Genomic DNA, 25,117 nt, shown 5'->3' with positions numbered 1-25,117 from the left:
AAGTAATTTGAATTATAATAATACAAACCGTGAATTTCTCGTTTTAATCCTCGATAGCTTTCTCCTTTCCTTTGTGCGCCGATGTCTTGGGTTCTTTGTTAACTACGAAAATAATAATAATTTATAATCATCAATATAACACAATTCAATTTAATCCATGAGCCTAAACATGCAAATTTAACCATTTTTATACACATAATTCCACTATGTACTTATATGTTCATTCAAAGCTGTCTACTTGAGTCATTGTTTCTAAATCATTTATATCTTGAGCTAGGAAACTCCAAATTAAGATCCACTAATTTTCCCTGAAACTAGACTCACATATCTTCTTACCATAAAATTTTTAGAATTTTTGGTTAAGCCAATAAGTACAGTTTATTCTTTAAAGTTGCCCATGTTCTGCTGTCAAATAGTTCCGACCATTCTTCACTAAAAATTAATTATATCACAGTACAGAACTCGGATAATATTCTTGTTGATTTCTCCTGAAAATAGACTCATTAAGGATCCTAAATATATAACTTTAAGCCTCTAATTATTTTTCTTTGTGATTTTCCAAAGTCAGAACAGGGGAACCCGAATTTATTCTGACTTTGTCTCACAAAATTCATTATATCTCTAAATTTACAATTCAATTGCTTATATCGTTTCTTCTATAAGAAACTAGACTCAATAAGATTTAATTCCATATTTTATTCATCCTATAATTTAATTTCTACAATTTTTGGTGATTTTTCAAACTTAGACTACTGCTGCTGTCCAAAATAGTCTTAGTACAAAATGTTGATTTACTTTAATTTCAATTTAATCCTAACTAAATTCACTTACTTTTCTATCTTAATTCATACTTTATTTCTATTCAAATTTTGTCCAAACTCATACTTAACTATTAAATTTCCAGCATATTTTTATAATTTCGAATTTATTTCCATTTAATCCCTAAAACGCAAAATTTATAGCTTAGTTTACGATTCAATCCTTTATTCAATTCCAATCAAAATTTCTATCAAATAAACCCCTAATTCCATCATTTTATTCAACATGAACCAAACTTAGAAATCTAATGACTTTCAAAATTTCTACTTAAAACAAGTACTATTTATCTCTAGGATTCCAAAAACTCAAAAATCATAAGAAAATGCGCTAAATTGACTTACCAAATTAACTTGGAACCTTTAAAACCCTATTTTCCCTTTTTCTTTTCTTTCTTTCTTTCTCCCCTGTTTCTTCTCTGTTTCGTTTCCTGCTATTCCGTTTCCTTCCTTCTTTTTATTCTTTTGTTTCTTTCCTTTATTTCCTTTTTATTTACTTTACTTTTAATAATAATAATTTAATATATATTTTAACACATAAAAATCTCATATTTTTATGCTTATGCCGCCTCACTTAGGACAAATGGCATAATAGTCATTTTGGTCCTCTTCATTTTCTTTTAATCTACAATTTAACTTTCATCCTTTATTCAATTTAGTCATTTTTCCTAATTACTCTTAATTAAGCTAAATTCACCTAATTTAAACCTAATTAAACACATCGCTAAACTCATAAATATTTCTAGTAATTATTTCGAACTCGATTTACTAAGACGAAGGCCTGTTAATGTACTTTTTCGATGCCCGTGAATTTTGGGTCATTACATTTCTCCCCCCTTAATAAATTTCGTCCTCGAAATTTATCTGAGAATAGATGAGGATATTGTGCTCTCATCGTTTCTTCCGATTCCCAAGTCGCTTCTTCCATACTATGACTCCTCCAAAACACTTTTACTAGAGGGACCCGTTTATTTCTCAGCTCTTTTACTTCTCGAGCTAATATCTGAACCAGCTCTTCTTCATAAGTCAAATCAGACCGAATTTGAATATTTTCAGTAGGAATAATGTGGGAAGGATCTGATCTATATCTCTGGAGCATCGAAACATGAAAAACATCATGAATTTTCTATAATTCTAGAGGTAAAGCTAGTCGGTAGGCAACAGGCCCAATTCTTTCCACAACCTCATACGGCCCAATAAAACGTGGACTCAACTTACCCTTTCGGCCAAATCTCAAAACTTTCTTCTAAGGTGATACTTTGAGGAATACTTTATCACCAACAGAATATTCAATGTCTCGCCGTTTCAAGTCTGCATATGATTTCTGCCTATCAAAAGCTGTTTTCAATCTATCTTTAATCTTCTTAACTGTTTCTTCTGTTTCTTGAATCAATTCTGGCCCAATCATTTTTCTTTCATTCAATTTTGTCCAACATACCGGTGATCGACACCTTCGACCATATAATGCTTCATACGGAGCCATTTGAATACTAGATTGGAAACTATTGTTATAGACAAATTCAGCTAATGGCAAATAACATTCCCGACTTGATTCAAAATCAATGATACAAGCCCGAAGCATATCTTCTAATATCTGTATTACCCGTTCGGACTGTCCATCTGTTTGCGGATGAAAAGCCGTACTAAAGTTAAGTCGAGTACCCAATGATTCATGTAGCTGTCTCCAAAATCTTGATGTAAACCGAGGATCTCGATCTGAGATTATTGACACCGGAATACCGTGTAATCTAACAATTTCTCGAATATACACTTCTGCAAGCTTCTGCAATGACCAATCTGTTCTAACAGCTATAAAGTGAGCTGATTTTGTAAGCTGATCAACAATTACCCAAATAGCATTCTTTTTACTTGCTGACAATGGCAATCCTATAACAAAATCCATTGTAATACGATCCCATTTCCACTCAGGAATGCTAATAGGCTGAAGTAATCCAGTAGGAACTTGATGTTCTGCCTTTACTTGCTGACATGTCAAACATTTACTAACATATTCAACTATGTCCCTTTTCATTCCAGGCCACCAATATAATTCTCGTAAATCACAACACATCTTTGTTCCACCAGGGTGCAAAGCAAAAGCACTATCATGTGCTTCTCGAAGAATTAACTCTTTTAGTTCAGAAGTAGCTGGAACACAAACTCGATTTTGAAACCTCAAACAATCATGCCCGTCAATACTAAAACTCTTGGTTGTACCATTCTGAACCATTTCTCTTTTCTTCAATAGTCTATCATCTTTCATCTGAGCTGCTCTAATCTGGTCAAACATCATTGGCTTAACCCTTAATTCAGCTAGCAAGCTTCCATCATCATTAATACTAAGTCGAGCAAATATTGCCCTTAATTCCCCCACTGCTTTTCTACTCAATGCATCAGCTACCACATTCGCCTTTCCTGAGTGGTAATCTATAATACAATCATAATCTTTCAGAAGTTCGATCCACCGTCTCTGTCTTAAATTCAACTCCTTCTGCGACAGAAGATATTTAAGACTTTTGTGATCCGTGTAAATGTAGCATTTTTCACCATATAGGTAATGCCTCCAAATCTTTAAAGCAAAAATTACTGCAGCTAGCTCCAAGTCATGCGTCGGGTAATTACGTTCATGTGGTTTTAATTGTCGAGATGCATAAGCTACGACCTTCCCATCTTGCATCAATAGACAGCCCAGACCGCTTAGAGAAGCATCACTATACACGACAAAATCTTTTCCCGACTCTGGTAATATTAATACCGGTGCCTCTGTCAACATTTGCTTCAAAGTCTCAAAACTCTTCTGGCGCTGGTCATCCCAAATAAAAGGAACATTCTTTTGCAGTAGTTTAGTCATTGGTAGTGCTATCTTTGAGAATCCATTTACAAACCTCCTGTAATACCCAGCTAAACCGAGAAAACTGTGTACCTCTGATACATTCTTGGGTGGTTTCCATTGGACAATCGCTTCAATTTTCTTTGGATCAACCCGAATTCCGTCTGCAGATACTACATGTCCCAGAAATACAACCTCTGATAACCAGAATTCACATTTACTGAGCTTTCCATACAACTGTTTCTCTCGTAAAATCTGTAGAACTATTCGAAGATGCTGATCATGTTCTGCTTCTGTCTTCGAATATACCAATATATCATCAATAAAAATCACCACAAACTGATCTAAATACGGCTGAAAAATGCGGTTCATCAAATCCATAAAAGCAGCTGGGGCATTGGTCAACCCAAACGGCATCACTAAAAATTCATAATGGCCATAACGAGTAAGAAAGGCAGTCTTAGACACATCACTTTCCTTCACCTTTAATTGATAATACCCGGATCTCAAATCAATTTTTGAAAAAACTGAAGCTCCCTTAACTTGATCAAACAAATCATCTATACGAGGCAACGGATACCGATTCTTGATCGTCACTTTATTCAACTGTCGATAATCAATGCATAACCGCATAGAACCATCTTTCTTTTTAACAAACAACACTGGAGCTCCCCAGGGTGAAATGCTTGGTCTAATAAATCCACGATCTAGTAAATCTTGTAACTGCACCTTCAACTCTTTCAACTCAGTGGGCGACATTCGATACGGAGGTATAGAGATTGGTGCTGTACCCGGATACACTTCAATAGCAAATTCAACCTCTCTGTTAGGTGGTAAGCCCGACAATTCTTCAGGAAATACATCTGAAAACTCACATACGGTCCTGATCTGACTACACTGACTTCCAACTGAATCAGAATTAATAACATATGCCAAATATGCTGAACAACCCTGCTGAAGCAATTTATTAGCTTTTATTACCGAAATGATGCGTGTCGGACCACTGGTACGAATGCCACTTACTTCAACTCTGTTCCCATCCTCTGTCTGAATACTGAACCTCTTTTTGTAACAATCCAAAATCACCCCATATTCGGATAACCAATCCATGCCCAAAATTATATCAAAGTCCCCAAATGGAATAATTAACAAGTCAACCAGAAAAGTTTTATTCTGTATAATCAACGGGCATCTTAGACAGACCTGATTCACTAACATTGTTTGCCCCAACAGACTCGACACCTCAATAGACACTCTAGACATTTCGGATTTTAATTTTCTCAATTCAACTAAATTCGAATTAATGTAAGAATGTGAAGATCCAGCATCAATTAACGCATAAACAGGCTCAGAATACAATAAAAATATACCTGTTACCACATCGTGGGCATCGCCTTCTTCACGAGTTTTGACCACATAAGCTCTAGCTGGTATTCTGGCTTCAGACTGCTGAGTAATAATATCACTGCTCCTTCTACCAACTCCTTCTCTGGCAACCGAACTACCTCTACCTAGACCTCTGCCTCGAGTAGTAGATACTGATTTCTGTGATGTGACAGGAGTATCATTTTTATTCTTCGGACAGTCTTTAACAAAATGCTCTGTCGACCCACAACGGAAACAACCTCCGGTCACTTTCCAACATTCACCCAAATGTCTCTTTCGACAATGTCCACATTCTGGAATGTCCACATTCTGGAATGTCCACATCTCGAGGTGGACCTCGTATACTACCAGTAGGTACCGTCGTCTGTTTTCCCTGGCTTCTTCCACCTCTGTCTGATCTAAAACTAAATCTCCAACCACCCTAAGATTCTTTTGGTCTTTTCGGCTGAGGGTTCCAACTGGTAGTTCCCGTACGCTTCCCAGCTGGTCTAACACTTTGAATCTTTTTATTAAAGCCCAACACTTGTTCTACCATTTTAGCTCGCTCAATCAAGTCTACCATTTCAGTTATACGTTGAGATACCAACTGTAATTTGATCTCATCTCGTAGACCCCGTAAAAATCTCTTACAACTATCAGCTTCAGTTGGAATAAACTCTGAGGCATATCTACTGAGTCTCGAGAATTCTCTCTCATAGTCTATTACTGACATGTCACCCTGTTGTAACGTCAAAAACTCTTGTTTCTTGTCTTCGATGTATATTTCTCCGATATATTTCTTTTGAAACTCTTTCTGAAATAGATCCCAAGTTATCAGATTCTCTGGTAAATGTCGAACCACTGATTCCCACCATAAGTAAGCTTCTTCTTGTAACAACGATACAGCACAAATCAAACACTCTCGGGGGGTACAATCTAATTATCGTAAAATTCTTTTAGTCGACTCCATCCAATTTTCAGCTACAGATGGATCGACTCCTTTCAGACCCATAAATTCATTGGCACCATACTTTCTCAATTCCTTTATCGGGGCCTGTCTTTGAATTGGAACTGAAGTCATAGCAGGAACAATTTCCACTATTCTTTGTAGTGCATCGGTAATTTTTCTATTTGTATCAGAATCATCTCTATCATTTCTTCTTTCTGCTCTAGGAGGTTGGTTTCTCATCGGGTTAATACTAGGTGTTACCGATTTAGTTTCATCTAACCCATAAGATTCTTCTTCTCCAGTATGCATTTCTTCATCAGTATCATTTATTCTTTCATCTGACATCTTTAATCTATAAAACAAAACAAATAAATAGATCAGCATCCAAAAATCCCGACTCAATTTCGACTCAAAAGTGGCATGTACTTCTAGACTCAATTTCGAGCTCGATATAGCCCGAGAATCAGCTAAACCTGATAGCTCTGATACCAATAAATGTAACACCCCCTAACCCCAAACCGTCGCCGGAACAGGGCTACGAGGTATTACCGGATATATCAGACAACTTATGGATATTTTACAATTATTATAACATTCATAATATAATTGAAGAATTATGTCCCTATAATGGACTTTCGAAGCCCAACACAAGTATTAAAGTGGAATGGAACGGGACTTGTTCTAGTATTCAGAGATTTTTTTTATTTTTTTATTTTTACAAAAATTTCGACAGCATTTCTTCTTAAATTTTACATAAAACCCCCTCCTTTTTTTAGCCACTTAACTATTAATTCTTTTAATTTGGTCACTTAACTATTGCCCTCTCCTTTTTTTTCACTCAACTAAGCAATCTAATAACAGGTTTATTCTCTAACTTTTTAAATATTATATCGATTTAATTATAATTTTAAAGATTTAGTTATAATTTTAAAATATTAACTCTCAAAATTCATAAATTATTTCAATTTAATCCTCAAAATTTACCTTACTCTTCCATTACTCCTACTTCCACTACCATTGTTCCCTCCACCTCTACCTCTTCCTTCACGCATCTCAAAAAAAAATTCCCTTTTTTTTCTTTCTATTTGAACCTAATTTACAGCGGTATTAGACATGATTATGTAGCTCCACCGTTCAAAATTCAAACTACTGAGCTTCAATCTGAAGCCATTTTCAATATCCTAATTTTCCTTTTTTGTTTTATTCTTCAGTTCTTACAAAAGCATTCAGCAGGTAAGAGTCTACCCTTCACCCTCCATTTGCTAGCGTCATTATAATATCCACTAAATCCTTGTGTATGTTTTTTCCTCATCTTTTAAACGTATTTAAGGATTAACTTTTAAATAATGACTAAATCAATATAATATGTAGAAATTGAAGGATAAATTTGACTATTTTACTAAAAAAGACTCATTTCCTACTTTATTTACGGAAATAGGCCACTTTAAAATTTATTTACTGGAATGGGCCAAAAAACCAAAACCACGTCCACATAGGCGCGTTTTAATGGAAAATTTCAGAAAAGCGCATCACTGGGGAAGCGCTTTTGCCATGTAAGCATAAAACACGCTGACGTGGACATGCTTTGCTGACATGGCAAAAGCGCTCTTCCAGAGACACGCTTTAGCCCATGTTTTTTCTAAGGTGGGTTATTTGCATGTTTAAAGCTTATGGTTTAGGTGTTTAGAGTTTTAGGGTTACGGTTTTTATTAAAATAAATTAAGGTTTATGGATTTTAAAAAATAAATTAGGGTTTATGGTTTTTAAAAAATAAATTAAATTAAGGTTTATTGTTTTTTAAAAAATAAACTAAGGTTTAGGGATTTTTAAAAATAAATTTGTGTTTAGGGTTTTTGTAATAATTATAAGGATGAGTTCTAAAAAAAATTATTTTGACGAGATGGATTTTATTTTATTTTTTGTCCAGTCAGCAAAAGTACTGAAAAAAGTTCTCAGTTGATGCTATTTTTCTACAGTAGTTTCTGAAAAAATAATTTTGAAAAGATGGTTCTAAAAAAATAGGGTCAAAAACGCTTCAAGTAAGATGCACTGTCAACAAAACTATTGAAAAAAGCTCCCAGCTGGATGCTATGTTTCTACAGTAGTTTCTGAATAATTTTAAGAAGATGGTTCTGAAAAAATAGGGTAAAAAACACTTCAAGCAAGATGCACTTTCAGCAAAAGTACTTAAAAAAGCTCCCAGATGGACGCTCTTTTTCTACAGTAGTTTCTGAAAAATAATTTTAAGAAGATGATTCTGAAAAAATAAGGTCAAAAACACTTCAAGTAGGATGCACTGTCAGCAAAAGTACTGAAAAAAGCTCCCAGATGAACGCTCTTTTTCTACAGTAGTTTCTGAAAAAATAATTTTGAGAAGATGGTTCTAAAAAAATAGGGTAAAAAATGCTTTAAGCAGGATGCACTGTCAGCAAAAACACTGAAAAAAGCTCCCAGCTAGACGCTCTTTTTCTATGGTAGTTTCTGAAAAAATAATTTTGAGAAGATGATTATTAAAATATAGGGTAAAAAAATGCTTCAAGCAAGATGTACTATCAATAAAAGTACTAAACCACCTGAACGCTCTTTTTCTACAGTACATCTTGGTTGACCTTAGACTATAAATGAGCCAAACTTCATTCTCATGTTGCACAAGTTACAATAAGAGAAATTAGAGAAGTTCAGAAAAATAGAAATTGAAGAAGTTCAGAAGAATATCAATTAAACAAGTTAAGAAGGTATAAGTTGGTTTATCATATTAATATTTATACGAATCATTATATTTTTGTATAATATTTCTTATTTTGAATTTTTTTCGACAGATTATTTGTTTGAAAATGAGTGAACGTATTAGTGATGTTATTTACTACGATGATCAGGTTTGTGACACCTTGAAAGATGTTGTTTTTTTATTGGAAAACACAATGCGACTAGTTTTTAACTAGAACATAGATTTGACAAAATTTCGTAAAAGAGTTAGGCACAAAATTTTTAGAACGACGCCAATGAGAGTTTCGTCTATTAAGTATCAATTTTATGCTTCGGTTGATCCCGTGATATATGACTCATTTGATATCAAATATGGTCGTAGCTTAGAAACACTGGTGCAAACTCATCTCGCTAGTAGATCACCCTATCCTGAGTTATATGTACAATTTTCATTGCCAAATGAAGCACTTGCTACTTCAACATCTACTGTTGTTTGAGAGGAATACACAATCCTTGCCTGACACTCCGTTAGTGGAAAGCAGAACAAGAAAACGTCCGTGTTTGGTGGTAGTATAGAATACATGACCCCTACACGACACTCTGTTTGTGGATGAGACATACATCTCGGTGGGTCGATGTTTGATCCTTAAAATACGTACTAAAAAATAACATCAAATTCTAGTGGTTGGAAATCTACATCTGATTAGGGACGTTATAAATCGTCTACAATAAGGGATAAAGTACTCCATACGACGTCCACCGGCGAGAGGACCTCGTACATTGCAGATGATGGTAGGTCAGATGATGAGTTTGATATGGATCCACCTAAAGAGCCCAGCCCAATGGTGCAAAAGTTGGATTATTTTCTAAACCGGAGCCTGTTCCAACTGAACCTGAAGACGGTGAAAGGGGTTCAGATGATGATGATGAAGATCTGCGATTCAAGACATACTCGCATCTAGCTTACATATATCATATTGATCTATCAGCAGATGATGCGTTAGAGTTTCTAGATCTACTACATAGAATGTGTGACCATACAAGTTCGTCGTTGGATTCAGGTGAATTGGAAGTTGGTAAAGAGTTTTTCTGTAATAATAGTTTTCTCAGTGCATTGAAACACTATAGCATCATGAACGAGGTTAACCATCACATGGATAAATCTAAATCTGAAAAGTTTGAGGCCAATTTTGCAGTACGAAACAATACATGTTCATGGAAAATCATGGCTTCGGTTAAGAAAATGACGGAGTGTGGAAGATAAAGAAGTTCAAAGGTCTACATGCATGTATTGTCGGTACAGTATCACTGGGTGTTTAAGGTTTTTGAATATTACTGTTATTTGCATTATTTAACATACTCATGGGTTGACAGGTGTTTCACAAGATCATCCCAATGTGGGTTCAAAAATGATAACGAGCTTAATACTATTTATGGTGAAGGCAGATCCCAAAACTTCTATTTTGGTCTTAATTACCAATATTCGTGGCCAATTCAAGTATATGCCTTCTTATCGCAATGCCTGGATAGCTAAGCAGAAGGCGTTGGATAAGATACACAGTGGGTGGGACGCTTTATATAATGAGGTGTGAAGTGATGTCAAGTGCTGGAGAGGAATGTCCCAAGTTGCGTAACAGACCTTGAAACGAGCCCTGCGTACTACAATACCACTTGTTCCGCAGATGCCAAGTGTTCAAGCGTCTATTTTGGAGCTTTAAGCAATGCCGAGACGCATTTATGTACTGCAAGTCATTGGTACAAATTGACGGTACCTTTATGTATAGTAGATATACCTATCGGTTATTGCTAGCTGTGACATAGGATGGTAGTGGGAGAATTCTTCCAATTACGTTTGCAAGAATACCGGGAGAGTTAAATGACGATTGAGATTTTTTTCTTTCTAGGTTGAGGAGGCATGTCTGCCCCCAACCTAATATCTGTGTTATATCAGATCGAGACACTAGAATGCTAGCCGCAATTGAGCGACAAGGAAGCCTATAGAATCGCACACACTATTGGTATTGTCTAAGGTACGTTGCGTCCAACTACTACGGGTAATATTGGCTACCACTGAATGACGATAAGTAACCAACATAGGTATTTAATCGCCACTAATATTATTTTGTTTGTAATATTCAATTTGTTCTGAATGGAAGAGTTGTATGTAATTATCGCTATCCACTTATATTGACAGTGTAAGAGATCAATAAGGATTTTGCAGTCAATTAATGATTAAGGCACAAACTACTTCTGTAACATACCTTTCGATAATGGACACAAACATACGATGGCGGCCTACGATATGGTCATATGACCTCAAACTTGCTAAATGTATAAATTTTGTTCTAACAGGAACACGTCATTTATCGATAACCTCCATTGTGTATGAGACATACTTCCGTTTGGTGGCACTACTTCTAGAGCGAGCAATGATTTATAAAGATCAAATGCAAAGAGGCCATGTATAGTGCCAAAAGGTAGTGCAAGAAATTCACAAGGCGAATGCGCGGGCCAACATCATGCACACAATATGTCACGATCGTGACAACATATGGTTTCATGTGATAGAGTTTGACAAACTAAACCAAGGTATTACCGACGAGCAATATCATATCCACTTGAGAAATATGACTTACAACTGTGGGAGGCTTAACGTACTTCGTTATCCATGTGCTCATGTAATTGTAGCTTGTCAGAATCTTCGTTTAGATCCCATGAGTTATGTCGACGAAGTATACATATTAGAATACATGTACAATGTATAGAGACATGAATCCCCACCAGGCTCAGATGAATGTAAGTGGTCATTTGTATCACTTTCTCTATTTAAGTTGTTACTAGATAAAGACTTGCGTCGCAAACCAAAAGGTCGACCTTACTCGATTAGAATACGTGATAATATAGATATTCGGGAAAGAGCGAACCAACAGAAGTTGTGCGGATGGTGTAGGAACCCAGGTCATACAATTTGAACATGTCCAAATCGAAATAGTTCATAATTGATTAAATGAAACTATGTTGCATTATTTCTATTGCCTTATTCAAAAGAACTTCTATTTTGTTAAATAGGACAAAATATAAAAATAATTTACTATTAAAATATTCAAAATAACTCTTATTTTATTAAATAGGACAAAATATAAAAATAATTTGTACAAATATATTCAAAACAACTTATATTTTATTAAATGAAACAATATAAAAATAATTTGTACAAATATACTAAAAAAATCAATGCATGTGCCAATTGGAATTAGTGCCACATGGGGGTGGTCGATGGTTACGCGTTGGATTCCTTCTTGGTTCAGCTTCTCGTGGGGGTTGTGGTTGTTCTGGTTGTGGGTGTTGGGAGGATGACTCACCTTGATAGAAAAAACTGCAGAGGTGTTTGCATCACCCACGATGGAGGTGTTTGAATCTTGTAATGCGATGGGGATTAGAAATGAGATAAACTCCCCGACAGTGCCTTGTACGATCCCCTTACGACGATAGTCTATTTATTGTCAGTTGGGTCAGAGTTATCGAGAAAGGAGATACACTGAGCCATGCATTCCGACCTAGCATAGGATTGAGAAAAGGAAACATATAAGAGTTAGGATACATATAAGGGCTAGGATATGCATCTGGCATAATTTCAAGAGGCTATGGTATGGGCGTTGTCGCTTAAGACGTGGGCGTTAGGCCTAGTGATTGCATGGGTGCTATTGATGAGCCCGCCTCGTCAACCCTTCTCCTTGGATTTAAAGGGCCCCGCCGTTCCCTTTCGACACGGATTTGCCAACGCATTTGCTCTTCCGAGAGCAAATATGGCTTGCCATGTAATCCAACTCACACGCTAACTCTAGAATGATAATCGGTTCGCGAGTAGGTATATGATCGTACCAATTTTCTTACATTTTGATATAATCGGATAAGAAGACAGGCCAATGTGTATTCGGTCGTCGTAATTCGATTTTGTGGTATTCATCGAGCATCTCAGGTGCCACGGGAATTGGTTGTCAAAATCTAAATTGTCGCAACACTCTATTTGTTTGGTGCATCTCGATAGTAGCGTAGCTGATCAATGGGACCCTAACATGCCAGATATTCAAATTCTGTATGAATTCATTCAGAATTACTGTCTGAATTGTTGGATCCTCGTATGGTATCCATTGAAACTATATGAACGTGATAAAAATATTAGTTATATACATAATACTAAATACTAAATACGAAATGACTATGTTATGTATATATATTTCATTTATATATATACTTACAAGTGCTTCCGATCGTTGATCTAATAGAAGTTGTATATCTTTAAGAGCGGTAGATATTCCAACATAACTCATCAAACAGTTCCACCTAATTAAATAAAACTTTAGCATAAAATTATATTTTAAATCTATGTAATAATTGTAAAATCTAATATAAATTTTACCTTATTAAGAGTCGAAATGTATACGAGTGGTTCACTCGATGACGTAAAAATGGAAAACAAAACCAAGCCCATGATTGTAGCAGTATAAACAACCTTCGATTTTGGATTTACTTGGTTGCATCGCTCGGCACATCTCCGGATACAATGTTGACAACACGACAGACTCCCAACTGAGTTCGCCAACTACTCTAAAATCGACGGGTTTCAACAGCCACCTCAGATGTACGAGGTTTCGTGACAAGTCCGACATCAGATAATCTCTAATGATCTCAAGGATGTATGCCTGAGCGTATCGTATTCTTTCTACTTTAGTCGAATCATCCCCCAATTCTGGGAATGTGTTTGTAATCAGCCCATATCAATCCAACCTTCGTAAATATTATCTGGAATTGCACCCAAAAATCATAGTATACGGCTCCCCAATCAGCAGATTGAACGGGCCCGGTGAGTACAGACTCATCCATCGACAACCCCAATTGTAACTGCACGTCCTCCAAAGTAATGGTACACTCCCCGCATGGAAGATAAAATGTGTGCGTCTCGGCTCTCCACCTCTCTATGAACGCGCTGATGAGTTTCAAGTTCAACTTGCACCCCCCGGCTTATATTGGCTACGTGCCAAAAACCCGCTTTCCTCAAGTAATTTTCTATCAACGGTGATGGATGACTAGACATATTACGAATACAACATTGAAACACCTAATCTACCGGTTGTTATAAAAAATTATAAAATAAATATTAATTAAAATTACATAAATGACAAAAAATTAAATAATATTCAAAAATTGAAATTAACCCTTACCATTTTCATTTGCTCAACGGAGATATGTTTATGATCTAAACGAATTAATTCCCCAGCCATTGCTAACATGATCAAATATCTTAGAAATTATTAAAAAAAATACTGATTTAGAAAAGAAATTAAAGGAAATTGTGATTTAAAGAGAGCTTTGAGAAATTTGAGAGTTTTTTTTAGAAATTTAGAGAGAAATTTATAGGAAATTAAAGAAAATTGTGTGAAAAAAATAGGTTGGGGTTTTATATTTTTTTTTCATGACCATTGGGCCCCTAACGGTCAAAATTTTAAATGACTGTTGAGGTGACCGTTGGGGCCAAAAACACTAGGGACGCATTTTTGCCATGTCAGCAAAGCACGTTTTATGCTGACATGGCAAAAACGCTCCCCAGAGACACGCTTTTCTGAAATTTCCCCTTGAAACGCGCCTACGTGGACGCGTTTTTGGCTTTTTGGCCAATTCCAGTAAATAAAGTTTAAAGTGTCTCATTTCTGTAAATAAAGTAGGAAATGGGCCTTTTTTTAGTAAAATGGTCGATAAATTTGTTATTAAATCAAACTTTTTACTGTCACATCAATGGCAGCTCGCGGAATTAGTTGAATGATCAAATTAAAAAAAATAATAATTAGGTGACAAAAAAAGACAATAATTGAATAACCAAATTAAAAGAATTAATAGTTGAGTGACAAAAAAATAGCAATAATTAGTGATTTATGATGTAGTTTATTCTTCTCTTTTGAATGTTAATGCAATAAAAATAATAATGTTAAATGTTTATTTTTCAAAATTCTATAAAAATAATAATCTTAAATGTGCATTATGCTAATCAACTTCATTTGTGTGCTATTTTTTCTGATTAACGATAGAAATCAACAATTAACGAGAAAGAATACTATGACCCGAGCCAGCAAATTCATTCCATACACCCATATTCTATTATCTAGTTTTTCCATTTGATGAAACTGGACCATTATTATCATTTAAAACATTTAAATACGTAGAGCATTCAATATGATTGACATGTAATAAGGCTATTCGAGAAAGTGAATTAGTTACCTTACTGACCAACCCATATTCCTAATTAAAGAATCAAATGCTGAAACAAAGTACTCAGCTTTAAATAGTCCAAAATTAAACAACCCAATTCCAAATCGTCAATAATGGATCAATACAATGCATGCACCACCAACACCTTACTGTCAAATTCATATATTTTTGGACATCATACTTTCTTATCATGTCTAAATATTTGTAGAAACAATTGTCAAATAAAAATACATTAAGAAAATAAAAAACTCGGATAAGATATATTATATATTTTATCTTAAATATAAATATTTTAGTTTTTGATGTTACCTTTGGAATCCAACCAAGACAATTGATTAGATTAGAAATTAGATAGCATATCGATCTTGATAAAGAGTTAGTTTTGAACAAAATTCTGAAAGTAGTTGGAATGGATTTTGTCTTTTTTTTTATTTTTTTATAAAATTTTAATAATTTATTTAATTAGAATCGGACCGATCCATTGAACTAGTTAAACAAAAACTAATAGTATATTCGGTTGGTTTAAAAACCTTGATGCTGCCTCCAGGAAATGCAGTTTTTATAATATTTAAAGAATTACATCAAATTTTATTATTTTTAATAAGGATCAAAAATATAATTTTATATTTACTAATTTAAAATTATAAAAATTCTAAAAAATAAATAAATAAATTTTCATTTTAGGCAACCTCCTACCAACCTCCCAGGTTACGCCGTACCTGGTAAGAAATTAACTAATGGCCAACCTTAATATTACCTGTATTACCATATTAATAAATAACTCAAATCAAACTCTGAGGAAAACTTACCTTATTTGATTCTTAACCTTTACCTTTCCTACAAATTTTACCTCATGATTGGGCTATGAATCAATGCTCATTTAAAGATAAGCTTTCCAGCTCTAACATTACTCCACAATCCCACACCATTAATTACTTTAAATACCTTATTTAAACAAATGTTGATGCCAATCTGAAAATACTCAGTAATTCACAATTACAAAGGTAACGTCTCTTATGTTCTTTTGTAACAGCTTGGGAGTGCCTGTGTTATCTTCTTCATCTTATGAATTCTGAATCCATTTTGTTTTTCTCTTCAGAAAGTGTTATATCCTGAAGAACAACAATGAATGCATTAGTAGCAACCAACAGAAACTTTAAGCTAGCAGCCAGGCTTCTTGGTTTGGACTCTAAGCTTGAAAAAAGTCTGCTCATCCCTTTCAGGGAAATCAAGGTGGTTAACTTTCTCCCTTTTTTTTCTCCATTACTCTATTCTAATCTGCAGAAAGACTTGATTTTTTTACATGTTTTGCAGGTTGAATGCACCATACCGAAAGACGACGGCACCTTGGCTTCTTTTGTTGGGTTCAGGGTTCAACATGACAATGCAAGAGGTCCCATGAAAGGAGGAATAAGATATCACCCTGAGGTAAGCTACATTCTTCTACTTGAAATCTTTTGGAAACATGTAATTCTGATAATCCTTTGAATGATATATCCTTTGAATGATATGTGCAGGTTGAACATAATGAAGTGAATGCTTTAGCACAACTAATGACATGGAAGACTGCAGTTGCTAATATCCCATATGGTGGTGCTAAAGGTGGGATAGGATGTGATCCAAGAGACTTAAGCATATCTGAGTTAGAACGGCTTACTCGAGTTTTCACCCAGAAGATACATGACCTAATTGGTATCCACGCTGATGTTCCAGCCCCTGATATGGGTACAGGTCCACAGGTACAATTTATATATGCTTCAAGTATCTCAGTGTTAATCAATGATGACATTTTCTGTTTGGTTAAACAGACAATGGCATGGATGCTAGATGAATACTCCAAATTCCATGGCTATTCACCTGCTGTAGTGACTGGAAAACCGATTGTAAGTATATCTGGAAAAAGAGAGAGAGAGAGCATTCAACTTCTCATTGTATATATGCAAATTTTAAGCATAGAGTAAATAGACTACAAAACTACACATTGTATTATTAATTTTTTCCATTAGGATCTTGGAGGATCACTCGGCAGAGATGCAGCTACAGGAAGAGGAGTGCTCTTTGCCACAGAAGCCCTTCTTAATGAGCATGGAAAGGCCATCTCTGGGCAAAAATTTGTGATACAGGTGCACCTTTTATGCCGCACAAACTTAAATACTGACTTAGATACACTTCATACTATAAGTTGTTAAACTGATGAATGTAAATTTGGTTTCAGGGTTTTGGAAATGTCGGTTCCTGGGCTGCTAGACTCATCCATGAAAAGGGTGGGATGATTGTTGCTGTAAGTGATATCACAGGAGCCATAAAGAACAGCAAAGGGATTGATATTCCCAGGCTACTCAACCATGTCAAAGAAAACAAGGGTGTCAAAGGATTTGAGGGCGCGGATTCGTTAGATCCGGAGTCAATTCTGGTCGAAGACTGTGACATACTCATCCCAGCCGCACTTGGTGGTATCATCAACAGGTTTCTTTTTTCTGCAATCAAGAAAATGGTTTGTTTCTTTTGATATTTGAAACTAAATGTTGCCCTTTGATCTTAATGAAGGGAAAATGCAAATGAGATTAAAGCTAAGTTCATCATTGAAGCTGCTAATCATCCAACCGATCCCGAGGCTGACGAGGTTAGTGCTTGTTTATCAAGTTCTAAACTACAATCAACTATAAAAATGTGCAAACAGTTTCATTTCGTTATCTACTTTACCTACAGATCTTGTCGAAGAAAGGGGTCATTATCCTTCCCGACATATACGCCAACTCCGGTGGAGTGACGGTTAGTTACTTCGAGTGGGTGCAGGTACCGTATTCGAACCTCTTGTGCCTACGTTACAGGCCAATCCTCATTTCCATTACCATTCTTCACACAAGATGCACATAAATGGTATAAGGTCATTATTTTTTGTTGCAGAACATTCAAGGCTTCTTGTGGGATGAGGAAAAGGTGAACAATGAGCTAAAGACATACATGACCAAAGCATTCAAAGATGTTAAAAAAATGTGTCAGGTGCACAACTGCGACCTCCGTATGGGAGCCTTCACTCTCGGGGTTAACCGTGTTGCGCGAGCGACTGTTATGCGAGGTTGGGAAGCATAAGATGCTATATACCGGGTTGAATAAAGATGGAAGCTACCATGAAGCCCCTGATATTTGTCCACAGTATTGCTGTAAACCCTCATTCATGAGGAGCAACAAAATTAATTTAGCCATTATCGTTTGCTGCGTTATGACCAGCAGTTTTGTCCCCCAAAAGATGTTTCATTACTTAGTATGATTTTGATAAGGTTTATGGCTGAATCATATTCATAACTAATAGCAACAAAATCCATATATTGCATCTTCGATAAACAAAAATTATGAACTAAATATATCTATGAAGAATAGAACTGAGTTACAATTGAAGTTTGTATCTAATTTTTCACAAGTTGTATCCTCATGGCTTCCTAATGGGAGAGCACAAGAGGGCATTGGTAATATTACCATTTGTTGTTACTCCAAAATTGGTAAATTATATAAATCAAAGCATATGGGTATTACATGGCTAAGGGAGGAAAAAATTTTAGGGGCTCAAATTAAATTTTCTATATTTATATAATTTTTAAAGGATTGAATTAAATTTTTATTATTTTTTGGAGACAAATTGTAATTTTAACTTTATTAATTTAATTTTTTTAAAATTGACAAAATTTCTTTTTTAACCCCTGCGAGCTGAGTTAAAATAATATCAAACTCGACCTCTTTTTTTTTCTTTTGAATCCTTAGATACGGAAATAACAAAATATACAACTTAATATAATAAATATTTTATTTATCATTATAAAAAAATAATATTTGATATGTTAATAAAGATATGGGTTAACTATAAAATATAATTAAATAATATTTATCACTTAATATAATAAATAATTTAAAATGATTATAAACTAGTAATTAAAAATATTATGATACATCGATGGATTTGAGCTCTACGATACTCAAGCAGATCCATCGAATTTTGATGCAAGGAGGACAATGGCTTCTTAAGCATGTCCCTAGAGAGATTAACAAAATTGTTGATTGGTTAGCCAAAATGAGTTTTGAAAGGAAGAAAGGTGTGCAAGTGTTTAATAATCTGCCTGAAAAAATTATTGAAATCGTATCTACTCAGGTTCGTTCTTAATATTTTAGGACTTTAGGCGAAATAATAAATTTAGCTCCTTTTAAAAAATATATAAAATGTAATATAATAAAAACTGAAATTTTTGAGGCTTTAGGAAATGAAGTATTTATAGTGAAAAATTTGTTGCGCGAAAGCGTGTGAAAGAGTAAAATTATTGTACTGAAAAATCACACTAAGTTCAATTCTCAGGAAAGAGAGGTGGATCACGAGGATCGCTTACATACCAGATCTTTCCTAGCCAGAATATCCCTCTATCGTAATTTAATAGCACAATAAATCACTACAATGACACTTGCAAAATATGCAGAACAAAAAAAATAAAGAACACTAGAATTTTAACGAGGTTCAGCAAATTTTGCCTACGTCCTCGGGCACTACCAAATATATTTCACTCCAAAAATACAAGTGAAAGTTTACAAATAGGGAGAGAGAACAATTGCCTTAAGTAGAGAATGGCAAGTGTGGGATGAAGAAAGTAAGAAATGGTTAGGCCTATTTATAGTTGAGGTTTAAGGATCAACTTGCAATGTCCCTATACAATTAGGGACCAAAATTGCAATTATCCCATGCCAACTAATCTTACTTTCTACTTTCGGTGCCTTTCGGTGCCAACTTTCTGCCACTATTCATCTTTGAAAAGTCAAAGATTGTAGGTATCTAATAAAATTTAAAGCCCTAAGCATTTAAATAATTTATTGCAGTCTGAAATTGTTTTCCCATATTAAAAATTGGAAAAAAATATTTTTTGGGTCCCCTTCCTATTTTGGGCAACTGCACTCTCAAACAACCCTCAAGATCGGGTCTATATCTATTGATAAAATTAGATGGCACTTTTGCCTAGTTTAATTTAATGTAATTGTTTGTTTTGTTTTTGTTCACCAAAAAAATATTATAATACATATTATTATTTATTAAATAAAATTAAAATTTCACATAATTTTAATAATTTCATAATAGTAAAATAATTTAAAACTTCTATTATATATTATTTCTAACATAATATCATTAATAGTTATTTTTTTAATTTCACATCACTCTTACAATTGAATTTAAATTCAAATACACATTACATCACTTATTTTAATCTCTTCACCACAATGACTAATCTCACTTGCTATCATTGTTTTTAACATCGTCGGAGGCAATTCGCTTAAGGAAGTCTAAACTTGAAATTTTAAGCATCTTGTTGGTCTTTCAAGCTATTTTTATCTAAAGACATTGAGAATTTTGTTGATTCGGTAGTAATTATAGTGAGAATTTTTAAAAGAAGAACCATGATAATTAAAATAATCTCTGCTAGATTTTATTTTTCTTATCTTATTAAAATAAAACAAGCAACACTCAAATTTTCTTTTTCTTTTTTTTTCTTTTTACTGTGTAATTGAAGTCTTGGTGTGAAAAAAAATAATCTTTAGTTTCAGATTTAATTTTTTTTTAGAAAAAAGTTGGAATGAAAAGTAAGAAAAAAAATTCCTATTTTGTTAGAATGGAATGGCCTGACTAATTTTTTCAATCAATAAAATACACTAATTGATTAATTTTAATAACCTTAATCTCTTACTTTACATTCTACCTTTTTCTAAAAAAATTAAATTTGAAAGTAAGTATTATCTTCTTCTTTTTACAGGATAAAAAAAAAAGAAAAGAGAAAAATTGGGTATTATTGATCTTATTTTAACAAAATAAAATAAATACTAAATTTAAAACTTAGATTCATTTATTTTTATTTAATGAAAAAAATCATTTTAATTCTTTGTCTGACATTCTTCTTCTTACATAAATGATGTTTTGTTTTAGATTTCTTTATCATAAACCTCTTGAAAGGTTTGCTTCAAATGAAAAAATTATATTTATTTAATAAAAAAATCATGATTCTTCTTCTTCTTCTTTTTTAAAGTAAAAAACATGATTATTCGACCATGTAAAATGAGTTTAAATATGTACAAATATGCATCAATAATTTTACCTTTAATTCGCCAAACTCCAATATTAAAAAAATAGAAACCACAATTAAATAACTTTTTTTTAAATTAATTTTTTAAAATACTTTTTGAGTTTTTTTAAAATTTAAAAAATTAATTAATTATTAATGTGACATCTCACGTGTATGTCACATCAGTAAAGTTAACGAATGTTAATTTTTTATCCATTTAGAGTGATTTGACAAATAATACAAATTTAAAAGCTAAAAAAGACGAAAAAATAAATAAAAACTTTTTTTATAAAATTGGAGGGTCAAATAAGTTATTATACCTCAAATATATATATTAAAAGTATTTTACTTACCTTCCGAGCTTTATTGGAAAATGAAAGATTAATGATATAACTCATAACCTAGAAAGACGGACACGACTCATCTCTCTTCGTACTGGTGTCATACGTGTGCTTGATATGGACACTTGTCAAACACACTTGGATATGTAACAGACACATTGGAATAAATTAAAAAAATAAGAGGTCAAACACGACGACGGCACGATCACAACACGGGTGTCTAAAAACGGACATGTGACAAACGTAGGAAAAGTAAATGGTGACTGACGGGTGGCGATTGAAATTTTGGCTTTCAAAAGTAGCAGATGAAGAATCGTAGTAAGAACAAGATGATGTAAAGAAAAAATGTGAAGTTTGGAATTTCCTATTAATGGAACGTTGAATTTTCATCGGAACTGGGGGAAGAAGAAGAGGTGTTGCTAGGGTTTTTGGTGTGTAGTTCTATTTACTTTGTTGCTATGATTTATGGTCTTTATTTTGTTTTTATTTGTCTTTTGACTTTATTGTTAGTCAGATGGGTTGTGGGGCCCAGGCTTGGGGGCTGTGGAAAAATAACCGTATCTTTTTTATTCTTGATTAATCCGTTTCAAACAAAAATTTAATTTGTTTGAGAAGCTTTCAAGCTTTGTACTTGTTTTTATTATTTTTGCTGTTTCTATTTTTTACATTTTAAAAAATATTTTACATATTCATCACTATTATTTTCACTTTACTATTTTCAACCAACTTATATCAATATTTTCATTTACATTAATTATTTTAACATAATATATATATATTAAAAATATTTTTTTATTGTCATTTCCTTATCCAATTTTTTAAGAAATATAATGTAATCATGTCTGTATCGTATTGTATTTATATTGCGTATCGGTGTCCGTATTCATACTTCTTAGCTCATAACCTTTGTTTAAGATTAATTAGGATTTCTAGTGTATCTTTGAGTCAATCACCTCAGGGAACTACGACGGCGCCCCCAACGGTGATACGCCGGTGCAGTGTTGAAATAACCTAAAACATACATCACTGCAGTTGAAGACAAGAACCCAACAGGGTACCCAACCCCTGTTGCTATCCATGAAAACATTGGTTCCTGTTTCTTCCTCAATGGTGGCCCCGGTGGCACCAAATCTTCTTCACAAGGAACCTCAATTTGCACCCCGCATAGTCCACTGTTATTGGCATACATCTTTGGATCAACCAGGGTATCCATTTGAGGTCCTCTAGGAATCTTACCACCAAGCTTGTCGTTGCTCAAGTCTAAATAATTTTGTTCCAGGAGCTTGGAAAATGTCCCTGGTATTTCACCATCAAGGCTATTGTGTGACAAATCCAAGGTCTCGACACTCTCTAGATCACCAAAACTGATTTGGATTTTTCCTGAAAGTTCATTGAATGAAAGGTTAAGTAGCTTCAAGCTTTTGAGACCACCTAATGAATGTGGAATTTCTCCTGATAACCTGTTCTTTGACAAGTCCAGAAATGTATAGATATCCCAGTTTCGGATCGAAAGGCCCTGCTTTGCTTTCTTCCAATTTACTATCAAATCATGGATTTCAACTGGAAATTTGAAGATTTCAGAAAGTGTTAATGGGGCAACAGGTGTTTCAATCATCCCTGTAAGGTTTCCTAAGCTTTGAGGGATTTCACCCTTGAGGTAGTTGTTGGAGAGGTCTAGGATTCTGAGACTGCTAAGACTTGACAGATCATTGGAGATTGATCCTTTAATGGAATTGTTCCTAAGATTAAGAACTTGAAGAGAGGACATTTGAGAGAAGAAAGCTGGAAATTCACCACTGATATTGTTGTCATGAAGATCAAGGTGCTCAAGCATAATCAAATTGCTGAAAATTTCAGGCAATGGACCGTAAAAGCCGTTTTGACTTAACGAAAGCATCACCGTAAAGAGTCCGAAATCCGAAAGAACTTTACCGGAGAAATTGTTGTAAGAAACATCAACAAAAGCAATTAAGCTATCTGGTCCAAATGCTGGAAATTCATTGCCAGAGAAGCTGTTCTTTGACAAGTCCAGTAGCAACAACCTGTGGATATTGGAGATAGATTTTGGCAGGGGCCCTGAAAAATTATTTTCTGAGAGCAAGAGGACCATAATTGAAGTACTATTGATTTCTGGCAATTCCCCAAAAAAGTTGTTCCTTGACAATGCAAGGACCGATAGATTTCGAGATTGAAACAACTGAGATGGCAAAGAACCTGTGAGTTTGTTATCTGATAGAATAATAGTTCCAAGATTTCTTTCAGCCAAGTAAATAAGATCAGTTTGATTAGAGATCCAGCTAGGAATCTGCAACTTAACACTGCATGATCTCAATGATAAAGAAGATAACTTACATTTTGGTTCGATAGCCAGATTGTTGTTCCATGCTAGTTTGTTTCCTCCAAGGTGCAACTTCTTCATTTCCTTGAGATCAAATAACCATGTTGGGATCTCACCAGATAGCATATTATTCTCTAGTTGAAGTGTCTCCGGCTTCCTCATCTTCTGTATCGATGATGGAATTTCACCACTCAACCGGTTCTTGCTCAAGTCTAAAGTTGTTAGATTCACCAGGCTCCCAATATCAGCTGGAATTTCCAAGGAAAATGAGTTGTTCTGCAAGTTTAGAACTTCAAGCTTTCTTAGCTGCAATATTGACAACGGAATCCTGCCAGAAATTTGATTATCAGGAACTGTAAACTTCTTTAGTTCAATGAGGTTTCCAATCTCTTCAGGAAGCTCTCCATGAATGAAGTTGGCATCCAAGCTCAATTGTTTCAAGCTTTTAAGACCAACAACCTCATTAGGTAACACCGCTTCAATCATATTATCACTTAGATCAAGGAATTCCAGGTTGGCCAAATGAAACAACTGCAAAGGAATTGAACCATTGAAACTATTTCCTCTCATGTCAAGATACACCAGCTCGCTCAAGTTTCTCAATCCAATCGCTGGAATTTCACCTTGTATGAAATTGTAGGAAATGTCAAGTGACATCAAGGTCTTTATCCTGAAAATAGGAGCCAAAACAGTTGAAGTCTTTCCTAGTGTAGGAAAAACACTGTAGAGATTCAGACAAGTCACCTGTTGTGAATTGCATTCCACCAGAGCCCACTGACAACATTTTGAACTCGAATTCCATGTCTCTAAGCCACCAAGAAACATGTCTGTTGAGTTGTCTGTCATCAACTCTCCAAATAGTAAATCCTTGAATTCCAGTAAAGCTTCTCGTTGATCATCAAGGCATGGAAAGGAACCAATGAAGCTGAGACTTAGAACAAAAACTATGTAGTATGATTTAGAAAGTAGGCTTAAAGTGGCCATCCTTTTAGCATTTTGATGTTCACTTTTTTCACTAAATCTGCTTCTGGTTATTGTTATATTTCAAGGAGGAAAGTAAACTACACTAATTCATACATGGCAGTCAAAGGGAAAGTGAATAGAAATTGCATTTTTCTTGTTTGAAAGGAATATTTTATACTTCTATAGTCATAGAGAGATGATGGTAAAGACGGAATTGGTCAGATCATTCATAATCTCTAGTCATTGTCAATCCATTGAATCATATCAAGATTTGGGTATAACGAATTGGATAGTCAACTTTCATGTCTTTTTATTTTGAGTGCGGTGACATAATAGTGAAGATCAACCTAATCTAATATGCTCTCTTTAAACTAGGTTTCTGAAAATGTGTGCTTCCATCAAGCAAGTTTTCCATCAGGAAATTTCATGGAAAATCTTAGGATTTTGATTTTATATG

At 34.4% G+C, this 25,117-nt stretch overlaps 2 protein-coding genes across 2 annotated transcripts; one reads left to right on the top strand and one right to left on the bottom strand.

Moving 5' to 3' along the window:
- The first annotated feature begins 15,860 nt into the window (after positions 1-15,860).
- Positions 15,861-18,241, top strand: LOC107888339 (glutamate dehydrogenase 1). The gene is made up of 10 exons (XM_016812415.2): positions 15,861-15,933; positions 16,029-16,162; positions 16,244-16,357; positions 16,447-16,668; positions 16,738-16,812; positions 16,936-17,052; positions 17,145-17,395; positions 17,477-17,552; positions 17,639-17,725; positions 17,837-18,241. The coding sequence occupies exons 2-10, from the start codon at positions 16,055-16,057 to the stop codon at positions 18,020-18,022; spliced, it is 1,236 nt and encodes a 411-aa protein (XP_016667904.2). The 5' UTR covers positions 15,861-15,933; positions 16,029-16,054; the 3' UTR covers positions 18,023-18,241.
- Positions 18,242-22,308: 4,067 nt separating this feature from the next.
- On the bottom strand, positions 22,309-24,681 carry LOC107904575 (receptor-like protein 46). Its single transcript, XM_016830993.2, has one exon. It carries the CDS (start codon positions 24,679-24,681, stop codon positions 22,309-22,311), a length of 2,373 nt encoding a protein of 790 aa, XP_016686482.1.
- Between the last annotated feature and the right edge of the window lie 436 nt (positions 24,682-25,117).

This window comes from Gossypium hirsutum, chromosome A11 (genome assembly GCF_007990345.1).
Source record: "Gossypium hirsutum isolate 1008001.06 chromosome A11, Gossypium_hirsutum_v2.1, whole genome shotgun sequence".
NCBI classification, from domain to species: Eukaryota; Viridiplantae; Streptophyta; class Magnoliopsida; order Malvales; family Malvaceae; genus Gossypium; species Gossypium hirsutum.
Note: the sequence above shows the minus strand (reverse complement) of the source record. Positions and strands in the feature narration are given on the sequence as shown.

Excerpts from the sequence above, each read along its gene's own strand:
- LOC107888339 (XM_016812415.2), top strand. The coding sequence starts at position 16,055 with ATGAATGCATTAGTAGCAACCAACAGAAACTTTAAGCTAGCAGCCAGG. Across the intron at positions 16,669-16,737 it reads ATATGGGTACAGGTCCACAG|ACAATGGCATGGATGCTAGA; the intron begins GTACAATTTATA and ends TTGGTTAAACAG. Across the intron at positions 17,053-17,144 it reads GGCAAAAATTTGTGATACAG|GGTTTTGGAAATGTCGGTTC; the intron begins GTGCACCTTTTA and ends ATTTGGTTTCAG.
- LOC107904575 (XM_016830993.2), bottom strand. The coding sequence starts at position 24,681 with ATGGCCACTTTAAGCCTACTTTCTAAATCATACTACATAGTTTTTGTT.